General features: G+C 38.6%; 2 protein-coding genes across 4 annotated transcripts in view; one reads left to right on the top strand and one right to left on the bottom strand.

The window, feature by feature from the left end:
- Positions 1-17,674, bottom strand: part of urahb (urate (5-hydroxyiso-) hydrolase b) — a 464,718-nt gene that overhangs the window by 116,056 nt on the left and 330,988 nt on the right. The gene's annotated exons all lie outside the window — the stretch shown is intronic.
- Positions 12,737-17,674, top strand: part of mafb (MAF bZIP transcription factor b) — a 64,068-nt gene continuing 59,130 nt past the window's right edge. For all 3 annotated transcript variants that reach the window (XR_014534305.1, XM_083546477.1, XM_083546478.1), the window contains exon 1: positions 12,737-14,383. Coding sequence is in view for 2 of the 3 variants with exons in the window: in XM_083546477.1 (XP_083402603.1) it covers positions 13,407-14,383 (977 nt within the window). In the remaining variant the exon portion in view is untranslated. The remainder of the gene's footprint in view (positions 14,384-17,674) is intronic.

The following is a 17,674-nucleotide window of genomic DNA, read 5'->3' as shown; positions in this document are numbered from 1 at the left end:
GGTCTTGCTTGATCTGGACTAGGTCGTAATATTAGGCAAGGTTCAGATATTCACAGCAGCAGAAAAGCAATCAAAGCAGGTAATCAGAGAGAAGGAATGTACGATTTCTTCCCAGAGTCTCTCAGTCAGAACAGACACAACAAGCCAAAGCAGCCATTTACCTCCAAGAAAAATGACTTTCAAAAGCCACCACTGCTCCCTGGCTCTCCTTTAAAGCCACATTTGACAAAGATCTCATTTGGATTCTCAATATAGCCGTCATTAAACAGTTAGCCATCTCAGCCAACCTGTTCATCATACCAGCATTACTTTTGCCCTGCGGTTCGATTACAGCTCCTGAAGACACTCTGCTCCAAGAGATACTACACAAGCAGTGCAAAGAATGGAGATCTTTGGAGCTGCTTTATTGTTGATTAAAATTAAAGCTCATGCAAGGGTTGGTGTATAAACTTTGGTGAACTTAAGATACATGTCTGTCTATTACTGATTGAGTGTCTCAATAAAATGGACTTATTGCATACATTTTATTGCTGATTGTCTTTTGATTATCTTTATTACTTGTTTAAGAGGTGACAGTGCTAAAGCAGAGTCTGCTTTATGAAATTTCGTTTAAAAGAACAGTCCTAAATGAAAAAGAAATGCTGTAGTTCTTCAGTATGTACCTTCAGCAGAGGATATTCAAATTTCAAAATCTATCAAATTTACTGTAATATCAACAATCATTCAGTCATCGATGGTTTCTGCTTTATAGTTGTTTGCATTGTGGTGGATGTAGAGCTTATCCTGTGAGCACTAGGTTTTCAGGAATACACCCTGAATGGGATGCATCTATTGCAGGGCACTCCAAACACATTTACACACCTATATACACCTAGTGTATATGACTACTGGTATGTTTTTTGGAATCCTGAAGAAAACACAGGGAGAACATGCACAGAAACTCAACACGGGCATTATACTGAAAATTTGCTTACAGTTTGCTCACAGGAGCATTTTCCTACTGGAACAAATTTAGAGTAGCCCTTTTATTTCCAGTAAAAGGAAATTCTTATGCAATACTACAACATACAAAGCATGTGTGTATACAAGTATTCATGTGTGTGCTTCCATCTTTATGGAAAGGCCCACATATAGGTGTAAAGATCAGATGTCCACAAATTTGTGCATATAATTTGGCTATATAGTAGATTTTGTTTAGTCAGGAATTCAGTGACAGAGATGTAGTAGAAACAGCTGAGAGTTAATGAAGTGCAACCAATGAAAATCTTTCATATGTTGTAAAATGAATGAGACATCTTGTAACAGATCACACCAAAACATCCTTATATATAGGATACAGTATGAACTTAAACTTCAAGTTTAGTAAAGGCGAAGATGTACTCAGTATTGGGTATATCTAGCAAAACACTGACACTCACATTCATGAGCGTTACTGAATGCTTTAGTTCTCAGTATTAGATCTGCATTACATTTATTTCCAATCATGTCACCCTCCCTTCCATGCTGCAGTGCTCTCTATCTACTCTGTGTCTTATGTAAGTCATAAATAATGGCAGCAAATGTATGTTTACACCCTGCTGTGTTGTATGATTCATGTCTCTCATCGTTACTACTGTTGTGCACATTCCCAGACACGTTTTAAATGTCTGCACTGATGGCCGATATGGGAGCATTTGAGACCCTGGCACAAATGTATTTGTGGATTGTATATCTCCCCTGTTCATGTGGCCCGCTACAATTTCTCACACGCCCTGCACTGTTTGCAGGTGATGGATAGCCGGTACTTGGCCTCACACACTGTTGTTGGCTGTGTGTCTAATAAACTAGTGGGGGAGTTCCTGCTGCCCTTGTTTATATAAGGCAACACTATCTCCTCTTGGGCGAGGTGAATAATATGTGCAACCATTATTTAAATAATTCCTAATTCTCTGTAGCAGTTTATCATAATATGGACATATAAGATTTGCAGGGCAAATATAGAGGGGGGCCTTAGTGAACAGACCAGTACAGAGATCCCCCCTGTCCTCTCCCCTCCTCCTTCCCCTCCTCCTCTTCCTCCTCCTTCTTGGAGGTGACTCTTGGGAATGTTGCCATCTCTAGAGCTGTTGTTCATATCTCTGTATCAGATCTGGAATGAGGCCAGGTTCCTCGGGCCAGTTGGAAGTGAAGTAAGAAGAGCTAAAGACTGTAAGTAGCTGCCACAACAAATAAATTCACAATGTAAAAAAGGACAGAGGATCCATGGAGTAGGTGCAGAAATAAAGAAACAAGGTAATCCAAGAGTGAGAAGGGCTGGGCCTTCAGGGAATCAGTGTTTTTTTTTCTCTCTTCCACACACTAGCACACACAGGGCCTGGACCAAAGCCAAGCTTCAAGTCAGCCATGTTTGTTGAATGCCACTGCATGTTTGTGCAGAACATCTGCACACTGGGGTGTATTTCTGTGTATTTGTGCACACATTTCACATTCACATGCAATATTATCTACAAGGGTACACTTGCAACCTCTGATAGTTAAACCATAATCTATTAATATGTCCAATCATATCATTTAAATCAGTCTTTTTATCCCTTGTTGGTAGTTCAGGATGGGGTTTGTTGCCAATCGACAATTTTTTTTAATTCCTCAGATGGATGCTCTCCAAGCCATGTCTCATACAGCCATTCTGCTTCCTAAATGGAAAATACTCCTAACTTTTAAAAAGCATAAGCATTATTGCTCCTGCAGTAAACAGCTAGCTGAGCTAAGTTAGCTGTCAGATCTTTAGCCTTCTTTGGTTTATTAATAGATCATTCATTAGACAGATACATTTATACAGGGTGAATTATGAAAAATTAGGAATTAGGGGTGAAGTGCTTTGCTCAAGGTCTCACCAGTGGGGGTTTGGCAGTACTTAGGTTTAGGTGCTCTCATGGACCACCTTGTATCTTTGCTAAATATTATTTTAATATTTTAAAATTAAAACTATGAATATGAATATTATTTAACATTAACATCATTTAACACTAAATATCATAGAAATGTAATAATGTCTGGTAAAACGAATTGACTAATTATGACTGGTTGTACATAAGAGAATGTGGCTCAAGAGTCTGCGTTTATTAAGTTCCCTTCAAATCTTCTATACACTGTTATAATGGCTTGATTTTACTCTCTCTTATATTGGAAGTTGATATTGAAAATTACATTTTATAACAGTCCCAAATTCTCACAAGAAAACAGAGATAAATGAGTCAAAATTCAAACATTATAGAGTATTTATTAATATTCAGCTTTGTGCATAATAAAAAATCAACCTATTCTTGATTTATTATATTTGCTAGTTAAACATCCAGTTTCAGATTTTGTCCAACTTTGCTGTCATAATAACCTCCACAATAGATTTTAATGCATGGCTGTGGCTCGTTGCAGGCCACTTCAGTCTTAATAAACCATGTCTTCATCTGTCTTTGTGCACAGGCTGGTACCTATTTGGGCCTCTTAGTTCCAGTGAGCTTAAACTTGATTGCTACATCATACAAAGACATACTGTACGATTATTTGCTTCCTACATTGTGGCAACAGTTTGGGGAAAATCCACATAAGTGTACGATGAGCAGGTGTCCAAAAATTTTTGACCATCTAGTGTTAGTCATATATTAATAATTTTTCAACTCTGCATTTAGTGAGAGCATAATTGGGGTTTATTCTAAAGACAATAAGCAATTTATTAAATGATGTGGGTGTGAATTAGTGTATGTCTCTGGAACTTGTGTGGTGTGTGGAAGGTGTGTGGTCTATTGGCAGAATTAAACATAACTCTCCAGCTGATTTAAAACTCTGCTAATCTACAATGCTCTATTGTGTTTGAGGTTAATAGTCAAGCATATGAGCTGAGTAGGACTCCTGTACAGGCTTTAAAACATCTGATCAGATTGGATGTTTGGATGTTGTGATGTTGACTATCCTGACTGGTTTATATCTAACATCTATATAGTAATTTATATTTAATGCATGAGATTTACATTAGATTCTATGTCAAAATTTTTATTTTAGTGTTAAAATATTCCTCCAACAACTAAGTTGTTTACAACCAAAAATGCAATTGTATTTCCTTACATTTCTTCTGTGGGTGTGTTTAGATTCACATTTTTACTGTTTGTTAAAGGTAGTTTGTTTTATAATATGGGCAGTAAATATTGGAAGAGAATTTGCTTTTAGATTAGAATAATCAGTGCAACCTCAGCCTTCAACGGTCATCTGTTTAGCGCATTAACTATGATCTCTCAGGCCTAGCTCAGAGCGGGTGACATTCCCACTAATTTCAGGCTTATTAGCCGGAGTGGGTGGACGGGTCTGTGTGGTGGGATGATACAGTGTGTGAGGTGTCCTGTTCCCACGGCGAGGCTGAACTGATGAGGTCAGAGCCGGAGAGTTAGGCTTCCCTCTGCTCTCTAATAGCTTAGGTGGGAGACGCTTATTAATGAGCACCTCCATAGCAATACTTGGCACATAAATAACAGAGTCAGGCACATGGCTTCCTCCCTCTGCCATATGAATCATCTGCACTCTGTAACTCTCCTGCTCAATCTCAATGCATCCTGCATCCTGGGTGATAAAAACCCATTCCCACTGACACTGAGATCAGATTTTGCATAAATGAACCAGAGTGAAAATCAGAGATGTAAACAGAGGGAAGAGTAGCTATATGTTTTATGCATATTTTAAGAGGTCAGCGTGATTTCATGTAAATGTTTCTGGTATTGAAGGAAAGCATATTTAGAAAAGCTCTATCTGAATCAAATATCTGATTGTTGGTGCATGTAGACTGTGTCGTTTTTTTATTTACAGAATTTGATAGAGAATGTTGATTGAAAACAGGAAAGCAGGTAAAACATTGTCAAATGGGTACTCTTAAAAAAATGGTCAAATAAAGAGCTCATAAGCATTTTTCAACTGGTCCCTTTGGGGAGAAAACCTGCCAGGTTCAGAATCAGATTCAGAAATAGCTTTATTACCAAGTATGTTTACACACACAAGGAATTTGACTTGGTGACAGGAGCTTCCAGTGCAGGAGAAAGTACTGACATAATATAACAGAATGTAAGTAAAACATTTAACAAGACAATTAAATAATGCACTATATACAGAAGTAGAAATATTGTTTCAATGAATGTACAGTCACTCTGGAGGAGTAAAGATCTTAGAGGTTTTATGTAAAACCAACAACAATGATTAACAAGTAATCAAGTAATAAAGTATTATCAAGTAATGATTTATGTATGTCTATATTAGGAAGTGACAAACCATTTACTAGGCAGATTAATTAATTAATTAAGCTTGGTTTCTTCAATTTATTATGCAATATACAATATATGTAATATATTTTCTTTTTCTTCTTCTTTTGGCTTTCATTAGGAGCCAAATCACAATATCATCCACATCAAACATCAAAGTCCATAGAGACTCCTGTCTGACCTCGTCCGTCAACCTATCCATCACCACCACAGGAAAGGGCTCAGAGCCGATCCTTGATGCAATCCAACCTCCACCTTAAAACAGTCTGTCGTTCCTACTGCACTGCTGTCACACTGTCCTCATACATGTCCTGCACCACCCTCACATACTTCTTTACCACACCAGACTTCCTCATACAATACCACAACTCCTCCCTCAGCACCCTGTTGTTCTCTAAATACACAAACACACAATGCAACTCATGACCCTTACTATACTTTATGGTTGCACTGGTATACTACTCCCTCCACCTTCTCAACACACTCTCCTCACTAGTCAACACATTTCCATCTTTATCCTTTATTGCTCTAACTTGCAGCTCATTCTTCCCAGCTTAGTCCCTCTGCCTGGTCAATTGTTATACATTATTTTCTCCTTTCCTAGTATCCAACTTCTCATACAGCTCCTTATATGCCTTTTCCTTTGATTAAGCTACATCCCTCTTTACCTGCTGCCGCATCTCCTTGTACTCCTGTCTACTTTTCTCATCACTCTGTCGATCCGAATTCTGTTTTACCAACCTCCCAACCTTTCTCCTTATGCTCTCCTGCACTTTCTCATTCCACCACCAAGTCTCTTTGTCTTCCTTTCTATTTCCAGATGTCACACCAAGTACCTTTCTAGCTGTCTCCTTTATCACTTGCGCAATCATCCAGAACCTCTTCACCACCATCGAGCCCCTGTCTGACCTCTTCCCTGAACCTCACACTACAGTCTTCATCCTTCAGTTTCCACCATCTGATGCTGTCTGATGCTACACTGTCCCCTGCCAACACCTTACAGTCTCCAATCTCCTTCAGTCTGCATCTCCTACATAGAACATAGTCCACCTGTGTGCACCTTCCTCCACTCTTATACGTCTCCCTATGACCCTCCTTCTTCTTAAAATAAGTATTTACCACTGCCATTTCTATCCTTTTAGCAAAATCTACCACTATCACTTCCACATTCCTCTCCCAAAGACTATACCTACCCATCACCTCCTCATCACCTCTGTTCCCTTCACCGACATGCCTATTTAAATCTGCCCCAATCACCACTCATTCTTTCCTAAATACACCATCTACCACTTCATCTAGCTCACTCCAAAATTTTTCCTTCTCCTCCATCTTACAACCCACTTGTAAAGCATAAGCACTGATGACATTTATCATCATGCCTTCAACTTCCAACTTCACGTTCATCACATCACCCTATCAGAAACTCTTTACACCTCCACTACACTTTGACTATACTCTTCCTTCAGAATCACCCCTACACCATATCTCTTTCCATCCACACCATAAAAGAACAGTTTAAACCTACCCCTAATGTTCCTAGCCTCACTCCCTTTTCACTTAGTCTCCTGAACACAACATGTCTACCTTTCTCCTCTCCATCATATCAGCTACCTCTCTCCCTTTACCAGTCATAGTACCAACATTTAAAGTACCAACCCAAACCTTCACCCTCCTACACTTCTCCTTTTCCTGCCATCTCTGTTAACGTCTTCCTCCTCTCCTTCTCATTCTTGTGCTTGTGCAACCCTAATGGCTGGGTTATTTTACTCAGTATCTAGTATGTATTTAAAGATTTTTATAGTTTTTTAAAGATATTATCAAATTATCAAAATAAAAACATTTTCCCTTTGTCTTTGCAGTCCTATATGCTTTGGAATTTTGATTGTTTGATGATTTGTGTTGAATTAGGTGTGTTAGAAAAAGGAGAAGGAGGTTGAAACAATCTTTCAGACTTTAGACTGAGGAGCACTTGCATTAGGCAATAATTTGTCTGTCAAATCCACCTTGGTGATATTAGCGAATTTAGCAGTCTTTAGAAAAACTTTGAACAAGAGAGAGTAATAAGAGAGAGAAAGCATGTGTGTGTGTATGTATGTGTATGTATGTGTGTGTGTGTGTGTGTGTGTGTGTGTGTGTGTGTGTGTGTGTGTGTGTGTGTGTGTGTGTGTGTGTGTGTGTGTGTTTATATGATCACCTTCCTTAGCACCTGCCAGATAACCCGAGGCTGTGCGCTTTCACAGCTTAGTCTGTTTAATTACATGAGTTTGAACTTGTACTAGTCGGGAAATTGATTCTGACTTTATTCTGCTTCCCCAGTGACATTTAAGATGTATTTAGAGGGCATCAGATGACTTTCCTCAATTCAAGGAGGAAACTGAAGATCCTGCTGAGTAAACTGGCTTCCCGGTTTGCTTTTGAACTGTACACTGGAGGAGTTATCTGTTATTATACAGGTTTCAGCACTAGAGCAAGAAAATAAATAACATTTGGCATTCCTCTTAGTGGAAGCATTTTGATTGACAATTATGTCAGCAACATGTATGTTATGTTCATGTTTGTGGGGACATTCTCACATTTAGCTCCTAAACTATGCAATTGCCTTCCTGACAGTGTTTGGGCTCAGACACACTCTCCCAGTTTAAGCCCAGATTAAAGACATATCTTTTTAGCAAGAACAACACATAACACATATAACATATCATAACCTTGTGCTTCAGTACATCTGATTAAATGCACATGATCAACTTGTGCTTGTAAATATTATGAACAGAAGCTACGCTATTCCTCTCCACTGCTTCTCTTTCTCTACCCATTTCAAAGGAACCTGAGGTTAAGCCAGCTCTAGTTGTGTCCCACCTCATGAAGATTATATACCTTCAAAGAAGTAGATGCCGAACCCGCATACATCCTGCACCATCTAGAGATGTACCAGCGCCATTTGAAACACACTTTATGTAGAGTTTGGCATTGGACCTCTTCAAATTTTTATAGGTTCTGGCATGGAAGAGTTGGTGTTGGATCTATGATGATCTCAGATGTTGAGCTATTTTATGAGTTGCTCAGTAGCTCCTGGTTCCACAATGTCAACTGACTGTATAAAACTGTCAGAAAGGAAATTACAATATAATAATCACACACACTCTGGTGCTCATGGTAGATTTCACTCTCCAGTGTTTTGTATTGTTTTAAGATTTATAATTACACTCTTGATATCACCCAAATGAGGATGGGTTTCCCTCTTTGAGTCTGGTTTCTCTCAAGGTTTAATCCTCATTCATCCAGGGAGTTTTTCTTGCCACAGTCGCTCCAGGCTGCTCATCAGGGATAAATAGACATAATTCACTTTAATTCTTAAGTTCTGTTCTGCTTTGAGACAATGTCCATTGTAAAAAAGTGCTATAGAAATAAACTTGAACTTGAAACATTGGGCAAATGTAGTCTTACTCAGAAATTTTTTATGTATGCTAACATAGGACCATGTGCTACTTTTATGCAACTGCATACTCAACCAGTATATTTGAAAATATATAAACCCACAATTGGTTAGTGTCATATTAATACCATTTCTCCTGTACAGGAGACACGGCTAATTTTGCCCCCTTGCTTTCCTTGTGATAAGTGACATGATTTCCTGACTATAGGATAAACATGTAGCTGTTGTGCCCTTCTGCAGCATGCTAATCTCTTTCTGGTATTTGGATATGTGGAAAATCGGACAATTTGCACAAAGTTCACTTTGGACTACTTGACAGCTTTCTGGAGTTTAATTAGTTTGATTGGTTGATGAATAATTCATCAAACCTAATCCAATCTAAACCCAATCTTAAAAAATTAATGAACGGTTTTCACTGCAGTATTGCTTTTCCAAGGATAGTTTTTATTTAGGCTTCAGAAATTAGATTTACAGTCACGTCATGCATTACGTACTATGCATTGCAGAATGTTTTAGCATTTGGAGTAAAGACGAGATGAAAGTCAAGTATGAAGGCATTGCTCAGAATTCTCTAATATTTAATGAATGTGAAATATAATAGATGAGCCCCCTGCAGAGTAAAAGCTCATTTTCTACAGCAAAAACAGAAACAGTAGACACACACACACACACACACACACACACACACACACACACACACACACACACACACACCCATACTCACACAGAGATACACATTCTGGGAGTGACTGTAAGTCATTCCTCCCTCCTCAAGTCTTTGTGCCATAAACGGATGAGTAGTAAAATCTTCATGGAGAGAGGGATGGGAAGATGGGGAAAGAAATGATAGAGAGGGGGAGTGAGAGGTGGATATGTGAAGATAAATGCGTCTGCAGATGAAATTGGAGCGCATTAAAATCCAGATGGTGAAAGGAGAATATTAACTTTGAAATGAGGGAAGCCGATGCTCAATTACCACACTTTGTTTCCATGAAGTGGAAGCGTATTATCTTAATATGTATTTTTTTATTCCATTCATAAAACATTTCATGGAAAGAACTCTGTTCACCTTTTATGTTCAACCTTGTAACAGCCTTTATACTCCTTTCATTCTATTACAAAAGAGACGCCACACTTAGTTTAAATCTTTTTGGAGAAACATTTTATTTCCTGTAGAAGATAATTAAATGTTTCTCCAATGAAGTTGTCTTGTTCACTTGAAGTAAGTTTGGGATGTAAATGCTTAGATTTAAAATAATAAATATTAAACTAGTTATTCACTGGGATTGTGTAATGATTGATAATGCTTATAATTCCAGTAATGGTGGATTTCTTGTAATTTAACAACTTTATTAAAGTTCAATAGATCAGGTTTACATTAGGCATCTGCTCCCTCTTATTCTCAATCCTCACCTTTTTAAATAACAACTACATTGTCATATCACAGATAATACAGATAATACAATTTGGTTTCAGCAAATCCACAAACATCTGTGTGAATAGACCTTAGTATAAAACACAGAGGGGCTCTCTGTGATATAGAGCTGTTGTTCATAACAGTAAAAGAATGCAGCAATGGATGGCACTTGCCACACAATTCATTTGTAGCTTGTAAGACTGAATTATTTTAAACCATATTCATCAGTAATCTCAGGTGGTTGATATCAGAAAGGTCATCTTTTATTAACCAGATCCTTGTTAACGTGTTCAAATAAACACAGAAATTTGGTAAAGAATGAATATGGTGTAGTATTAGACACGTGAACAATTCGCTCTCTCTTTCTCTCTCTCTCACTCTTTTTCTTTCTCCCTTCCTTTCATGCCTAACTGATCAGTCATTTATTTGCAACAGAGCAGACTGATGAACTTTGCCCATACTTTGACCTGAGAGAGCACTAGAAAATAATCATACACATCAGGTCAGATCTACCCGAGGAAACAATCCTAATGTTTACATTTAAATTTACAACTGAATTTCAGTAAAAGATGATTATAGATTCTGTACACAATAATACAGCAATTTAATGTATTATTCGAAAAATGCGTGCCATGACTGTTCGATAAAACCAATAGGAGCTACTGATGCCAGGTCTGTGTTATCTAATCTACATGTTATAACATTATTTTGATCGCCCTGTGCATTTCTTATGAAAGAAAAGACAAAAAATTATATTCTGATTAAGAATATGCTTTAAATTGCTCAAATACTGTATTTGTTTGCTAAATGAAACCTCTGCAAAAGAAACAGAATTGAATGAACTGTGCATAGGCCTATTAACCGTTCATGATGTATTATGTCAGCGCTCTTCCCATTAACCTGTGCGAACCACATCCCAATAAATTAGGCTTTATAGAGAGTAAATAAAGAAGTGCTTCTGGTAAGACTGCTTACCACTGTGACCACAGACATGGGGCTTTATAAATTGTGTGGTTGTTGCATGAAGACTTCATGTTGTGAGTTAGTTTAATCCTATGCAGAAAAACACAAATAATTACCAAATAAACATATTTGCTCTAATTAAAAAAGACTTGCTGAGCTGTTGGCCACTTTTCAGTTCTGGTATTTCTCTAAATGATGCAGAGTTCAAAAGAAAATAAAAACTACTCTTCTTCCAATTTTTTTTTAGTCCTAGTTTGCATCATTTCATGACGTTCTGTAGGGTATTATATTCACAGATCAGCCATAACATTAAAACCTCTGAAAGGTGAATGAATTAACATTAATCATGCTGACCCCAGTTCACCGACAACTCCTACAAAGTGCATGTGAGCATCAGAACAGGACCACGAAGCAATAAAATTAAAAGCTCTTGTGAATCACATTTCCATCATGTGTGTACACCTACTAAAGTGGATGAAGTGTGATGTTCTGAGCAATGTTTTGCTGGGAAACCTTAAGTCCCTTGATATACTGAGCATCTATGAGGCAAGCAGTGCGGTCCATTAAAACAGTTCGGTTTATTTTAAAAAACTGCTGCTCCAAATAATGCCAGAGCAGGCCTCGTCCGGTCAGAGCTGCTTTTAGTATAAAAACTTTTTACTTGGGAAGACTTTGACCACAGAGTCAACTAAAACAAGAAATAGTCAAAAATGGTTATGATGCTTTAATGAAGATTATTTGTTCTGACCTCTTATAAATTAAGAAATAAACTTTGGAACACATGAGAACTGTGATGTTTATAGTGGTTTAATTGGAGCTCAGACTATATGTGGCACATGTAGTATTTTATATATATATATATATATAATTTTTAAATAAAAACAAAGCTATTACAATATTTGACTAAAGGCAAATGAACCTTTGCCCTGAATAAACGCTTGTGATTTAAGGGACAGTTTCTGTATTCTCCGAAAGGTGGCACTGTTGTGTTTCAGTACTGAACTGAGTGACATGCTGGGCTCAAATCTCAGAATCTCTCCCCCCAACCACCCCCCACCCCCTAAAAAAACCGAACCAGTTTCACATAATCTGTATTGAATGTGTTTTTATTTAGGGTTTTTATATATATATATATATATATATATATATATATATATATATATATATATATATATATATATATATATATATATATATATATATAGCCTACATCTGCATATAATGCACAAATGCACAAATGTATATTTAGAAGTGTTTAACTGTGCCTCTATTTACTTATACAACCAAAAGAATAATTCACCATTTATTTGTAAGTTTTATTTTCATTCTCTCTTCTTTTTTTTTTGTCATTATAATACAAAAAATGCGCTCCATTACATGCTTTAATGCTTGAACGTTAAAAGCGACACACATTTTATACGAAAATCAACACCATTCTAAAAATTGCATGGAGGAAAGAAACCTTAGTGTTTTCTTCTACCCATAAACACGACTGCTTTTATTTGACATTTTAGCCTATAAGGTTTATTCATAATAAATAGATTTCAATCTGAAATTCTTCAAAGGTTATGCAAAAGCCGGCGAAAATGACTTTTGAAAAAAGACCTCATTATTTCACATTTCTTAAAAAAAAAAAAAAAAAAAAAAAAAAAAAAAAAAAAGAAGAGGTGGGGGTCAAAAGGAAATCATGTAGAATGATGTGAAAGGAGCTGCTGGGACATCAGTGTTTGGCAAACTTTTGTTTCTCCTCTAGTATGTAAATTAGAGCTCAGACGGAGCGCTCCTATTGGCTCTGAACCCAGAGTCCATTTCCTCTTTCAGATGTGACGTCAGTGCGGCTATAAAACTCAGCAATGCTTTTATACTCGTCTGCTGGGCGATCCTTTAAAAAACTACAACGAGCCCGCAGTTCTCTTTTTTTTTCCTCGGCAAAGCAACAATTTACCAGTCACATGCACATTTAACCTCCTCAGTTTTACGCAATTGTAGAAAGCCATGAAGTGTTAAATATTTCCAATTCAGTCGCACCGACATTCGCACCCGCAGAGAGAGACAGAGGAACAGGAGAAACGCGCGCGCTGCTCTCACGCGTCCGTGAGAGGCGGAAAAAAAAAAAAAAAAAAAAAAACACCAAACCCAGCACAGGCTATTAATTTATAAAATAAATCCTCGCCGCACAGTCGACAGCCTTTTTTTTCTTCTTCTTCACGGTTCTAAAGAATTAAATAAAGAAATCAAGCTGGCTCACGCCGTCTCGAACCCGACTAGTTTGACAGCTGCTCTTCACCCCCTTTGGAGGACTGTCAACAGCAAAAGGATGGCATCAGAACTGGCAATGAGCAACTCCGACCTGCCCACCAGTCCCCTGGCCATGGAATATGTTAATGACTTCGATCTGATGAAGTTTGAAGTGAAAAAGGAGCCGGTGGAGCCCGACCGCAGCATCAGCCAGTGCAGCCGCCCAGTCGCCGGCGGATCCGTGTCTTCCACCCCGATGAGCACGCCTTGCAGCTCGGTTCCTCCTTCGCCAAGCTTCTCGGCGCCCAGTCCGGGCTCGGGGAGCGAGCAGAAGGCGCACCTGGAGGACTTCTACTGGATGAGCGGCTACCAGCAGCAGCTGAACCCGGAGGCGCTGGGCTTCAGCCCGGAGGATGCGGTGGAGGCGCTGATCAGCAGCGGCCACCAGCTCCCCAGCTTCGACGGCTACACCCGGGGCCAGCAGTTTGGCGGGGCAGCGGGCGCAGGAGGCACTGTGGCCGGGGAGGAGATGGGCTCCGCGGCCGCCGTGGTCTCGGCCGTGATCGCGGCGGCGGCAGCGCAGAACGGCAACCCGCACCTTCATCACCACCACCATCACCACCACCACCACGCCACGGCGCACCACGGAGCGCCCGGAGCGCCCGCCAACGGCAACGCAGCGGGGAGCCACCAGCACACGCGCCTCGACGATCGCTTCTCCGACGAGCAGCTCGTCACCATGTCGGTGCGGGAGCTCAACCGGCAGCTGCGCGGCGTAAGCAAGGAAGAAGTGATCCGGCTGAAGCAGAAGCGGCGGACGCTGAAGAACCGCGGCTACGCGCAGTCCTGCCGCTTCAAGCGCGTGCAGCAGCGCCACGTGCTCGAGGGCGAGAAGACGCAGCTCATTCAGCAAGTGGAGCACCTCAAGCAGGAGATCTCCAGGCTGATGCGGGAGAGGGACGCGTACAAGGAGAAATACGAGAAGCTCATCGGCAACGGCTTCCGAGAAAACGGCTCGAGCAGCGACAACAACCCTTCTTCTCCGGAGTTTTTCATGTGAGTTTTGTGGCACTTCATAGAGAAACGATTTTATCCGGTAAAGTTTTTCACTCAATCTATGGGTATTTTTTTATTTTTTTTTATTTTTTTGCTGTTGGGTGGTGTTTTAACAAGTCGCAAACAAATAATAATGTTTTTAAAGAAAATTATTAAAGACAGAAATCAGGATCAGGATCAGGTTTTTGTCGGGTTTCACTACTTTTTTTTATACCCATGTGACATTATATTATATTATTATATTATTCACACACACACACACACACACACACACACACACACACACACACACACACACACACACACACACACACACACAAACACACTATATTTTGATAGTCTGCTTTAGAAGTGCGGTTTTTAGTGTGTATGCGGTTAGGACATGGACGAGCAAAGCGCGTGCACGGAAACGATCACTGCATAATAACCACATTCACATCTAAACAGTTATGTGCGTGTTATAAACTCCACACACCGACTGCTGTCTAGCAAATAACGTGTCTGCAATTGTTTTGCTCTTTTCCCAACCATGCATTCTTGTACATTTATTTAATCATGCAACTTTTTTTGTTGTTGTTGTCGTGTATTGTTGTATTGTTGTAATATAACGTGTTTCCGCTTCCACATGCTGGTCATGTTGGTCGACGGCGTTTTCCACTTTGATGCCTTTTGAAAGAACTCCTTTTTTTATTTGTTTGTTTTTGGATTGCTTCAGCATTACATTTCATCCTCCATCGTGTGGTGTGCACTTTTTTGGGACTTGCAGCAAAAAAAAAGTCAGCTCCATCCTCCGCACGTGAACCTCTGTCTCCATTGAGTATTGTCATTAGAGCATTTGATCAGACCCTGTGGAAAATACTCCGACTGGATCATTTTTCTTTCGGCACAAATATTGCATTGCTTCTGAAAGCATGTTTATGATACATTTTGACTGAGTGTGCATTTTTTTTACAGGGCGAAATCGGTTTATCTCATTTGTGAATTTCCCCCCCCCTATGGTGTGTTTAAAATGCCACAGGTTGGTACATGGGGCTAAATTTGGGCTGAATTAGCACGTGCTCGATTAGGTGCATATTTTGCATTTGTGCATTTGCTAAGTTTCGTGCACTGAGCTGTTTTTTTTTTTTGTTTGTTTGTTTGTTTTTGCACAATTTTATTTGTAAAGAAAGGGATGATACACAATTTTTTTTTTTTTTTTTTTTTTTTTTTTGCATGTGTTTGCTTGAAGTAACCTTTCAAAAAGAAAGAAACAAACAAGGTACTCTAGAATTGAATCCGCTACAAATTACTGCAACACTAACACCACAAGCCGGACGATTTGCACCCGTTTTCCGCAATTATTTACCGATTTAAAGAAAATGAAAAGTAAATAATCCCACTTTATAATACACCGAAAGAGACACCATGAGCCGGTGTTGAAGCCGCTTTCTCACACCCGAGCAGCCTGTAAGCCTGTGTTTATGCTGTAAACTGTAAACCAGGGACTGACGGTAGCCTTTAAACCCCATCACCAACATCTACTTTATCAATAAATTTATAACAATGAAAACTGTTTTGTTCTCTTATTCTTTTCTTCACAATTTTCTTGCTTTCTTGGCAATCTCACTATCTTATAGACTTTACAGTTCGCCGAAAAAAACGCAGAACAAGCTTCAGGAATATTTCTAGATTAAAAAAAACAAACAAAAAAAACCCACGATTCAAATTATACCTTAAAAATATTTACAATTTATTTTTTTTTTTTTTACTCGTGTACATTTAGAATTAAGAGGCAAAACTGTGAACAAGACAAACTGACGCACTTGTTGCCGCCCGACATGAAATTTTAATTTATTACGATAATAAACTATTAGTTTCAGTATTACATCATATTACAAATAATTACATGTGTAATAACCATGATAGCATATATCATCAAATATCAATTTATTACTTAATATTATCTGTTAATAATTTGTTGTGCGTCTTCTGTCAGTACCTTATAATTCTGTGTATTTTTTTTATATTTTTTTTTTGTACTTATAAAAAATGCGCACGGCTCTGAAAGAGATTGTAATGAATAGAGTATGTAATATTTTTCTAAAAATTAAAAAAAAATCTTACACACACAGTCGGGGGTTTTGAACTAAAGGGTGATTATTTGACTGTATAACAGTAGTGTATATCAGTTAAGCGCTTTCAGGTCTATAAGTTTGTTTCTTTTCCGTCTAAACCAACTGACCTTCGCTCCATGCGGTTAATAATTCATTTACAAACACGCTCCTAATATTCCCTGAAACTGCTGAAACTTGTTGAATATCGCCCTTTATTCCATTTTTTTAAAAATTGTAACAATTAATTATTTAAGCAATCAAATATTTAGCTAATGCAATGTAAACACATGGTGCCATTTCCTTCATATGTCACAGTAAGGCAGCTGAGGAGGATAAAGAGTGTGAGGCATTTATCAGCATCAACTCATCACATGAACCATTTCACTCTCTACACTATATGACCTACCATTTGAAATGTATAAAATGTATTTTTAATAAAAATGCATTTCAATACAAAATACTCGATTATCATAAAAATAATGAAATCATTGTTGTTTTAATTACATGATTTTGCTCCTGAACTGTGAGGAATTGTTCTAATTGGGTCAATTGTCTATATGCTTAATGTCCTTTCATTATTTACAGATGCTCAGTTACAGCATGTTAGCAAAACTATAACATGAAATACAATACATTTTGTCCAGGCTGGTGTTAGATTTGTGTTCAGCTTGATTGTTTAGAAATGAAACAGCAAGCGGTGCAGAATTAGAAAACCCTGTATATTGAGTGGATCAGGCCACTGCAGTTCTGATCACCTTGAAGAAAAGGCTTACATATTTCATATTGGTTCATGTCTATTGTTGTATCGATCGAAGTATAACATAGTTATAAACGTATCCTTCAGCAGCCGGATACACCTCTCCTCCTTTGTTGGTCAGTCTTTCTGCGACTGAATTGCTTTAATGCGTACCTACAGAGTTTACACAAGAAAGTCAGTGAAAAGGCTTAAGCGTGGTTTGAGGGTCCTCAGTGCACCGAGGTTCAGTTCTCAGTTGGGTGCCGGCAGCCTGGAGGCTGTAGGCAACTCTGTGCCCTGTGGTACAAGCAGTCATTTCCTGTGTGATTAATAGGAAAGAAAAGACCTTGTTTTTGCTCCTTTAGAATGATGAATTATTGGTCTGCTTAGACTGTAGGCAAGTATGCTGTTATTTATTGCTTTTTCTTTCTGATTAGGCTGGTATGTACTGCTGTTTAATTA

Source organism: Silurus aristotelis (genome assembly GCF_946808225.1).
Source record: "Silurus aristotelis genome assembly, chromosome: 7".
Classification (NCBI taxonomy): Eukaryota; Metazoa; Chordata; class Actinopteri; order Siluriformes; family Siluridae; genus Silurus; species Silurus aristotelis.
This window is presented reverse-complemented; position numbering and strand designations above follow the sequence as displayed.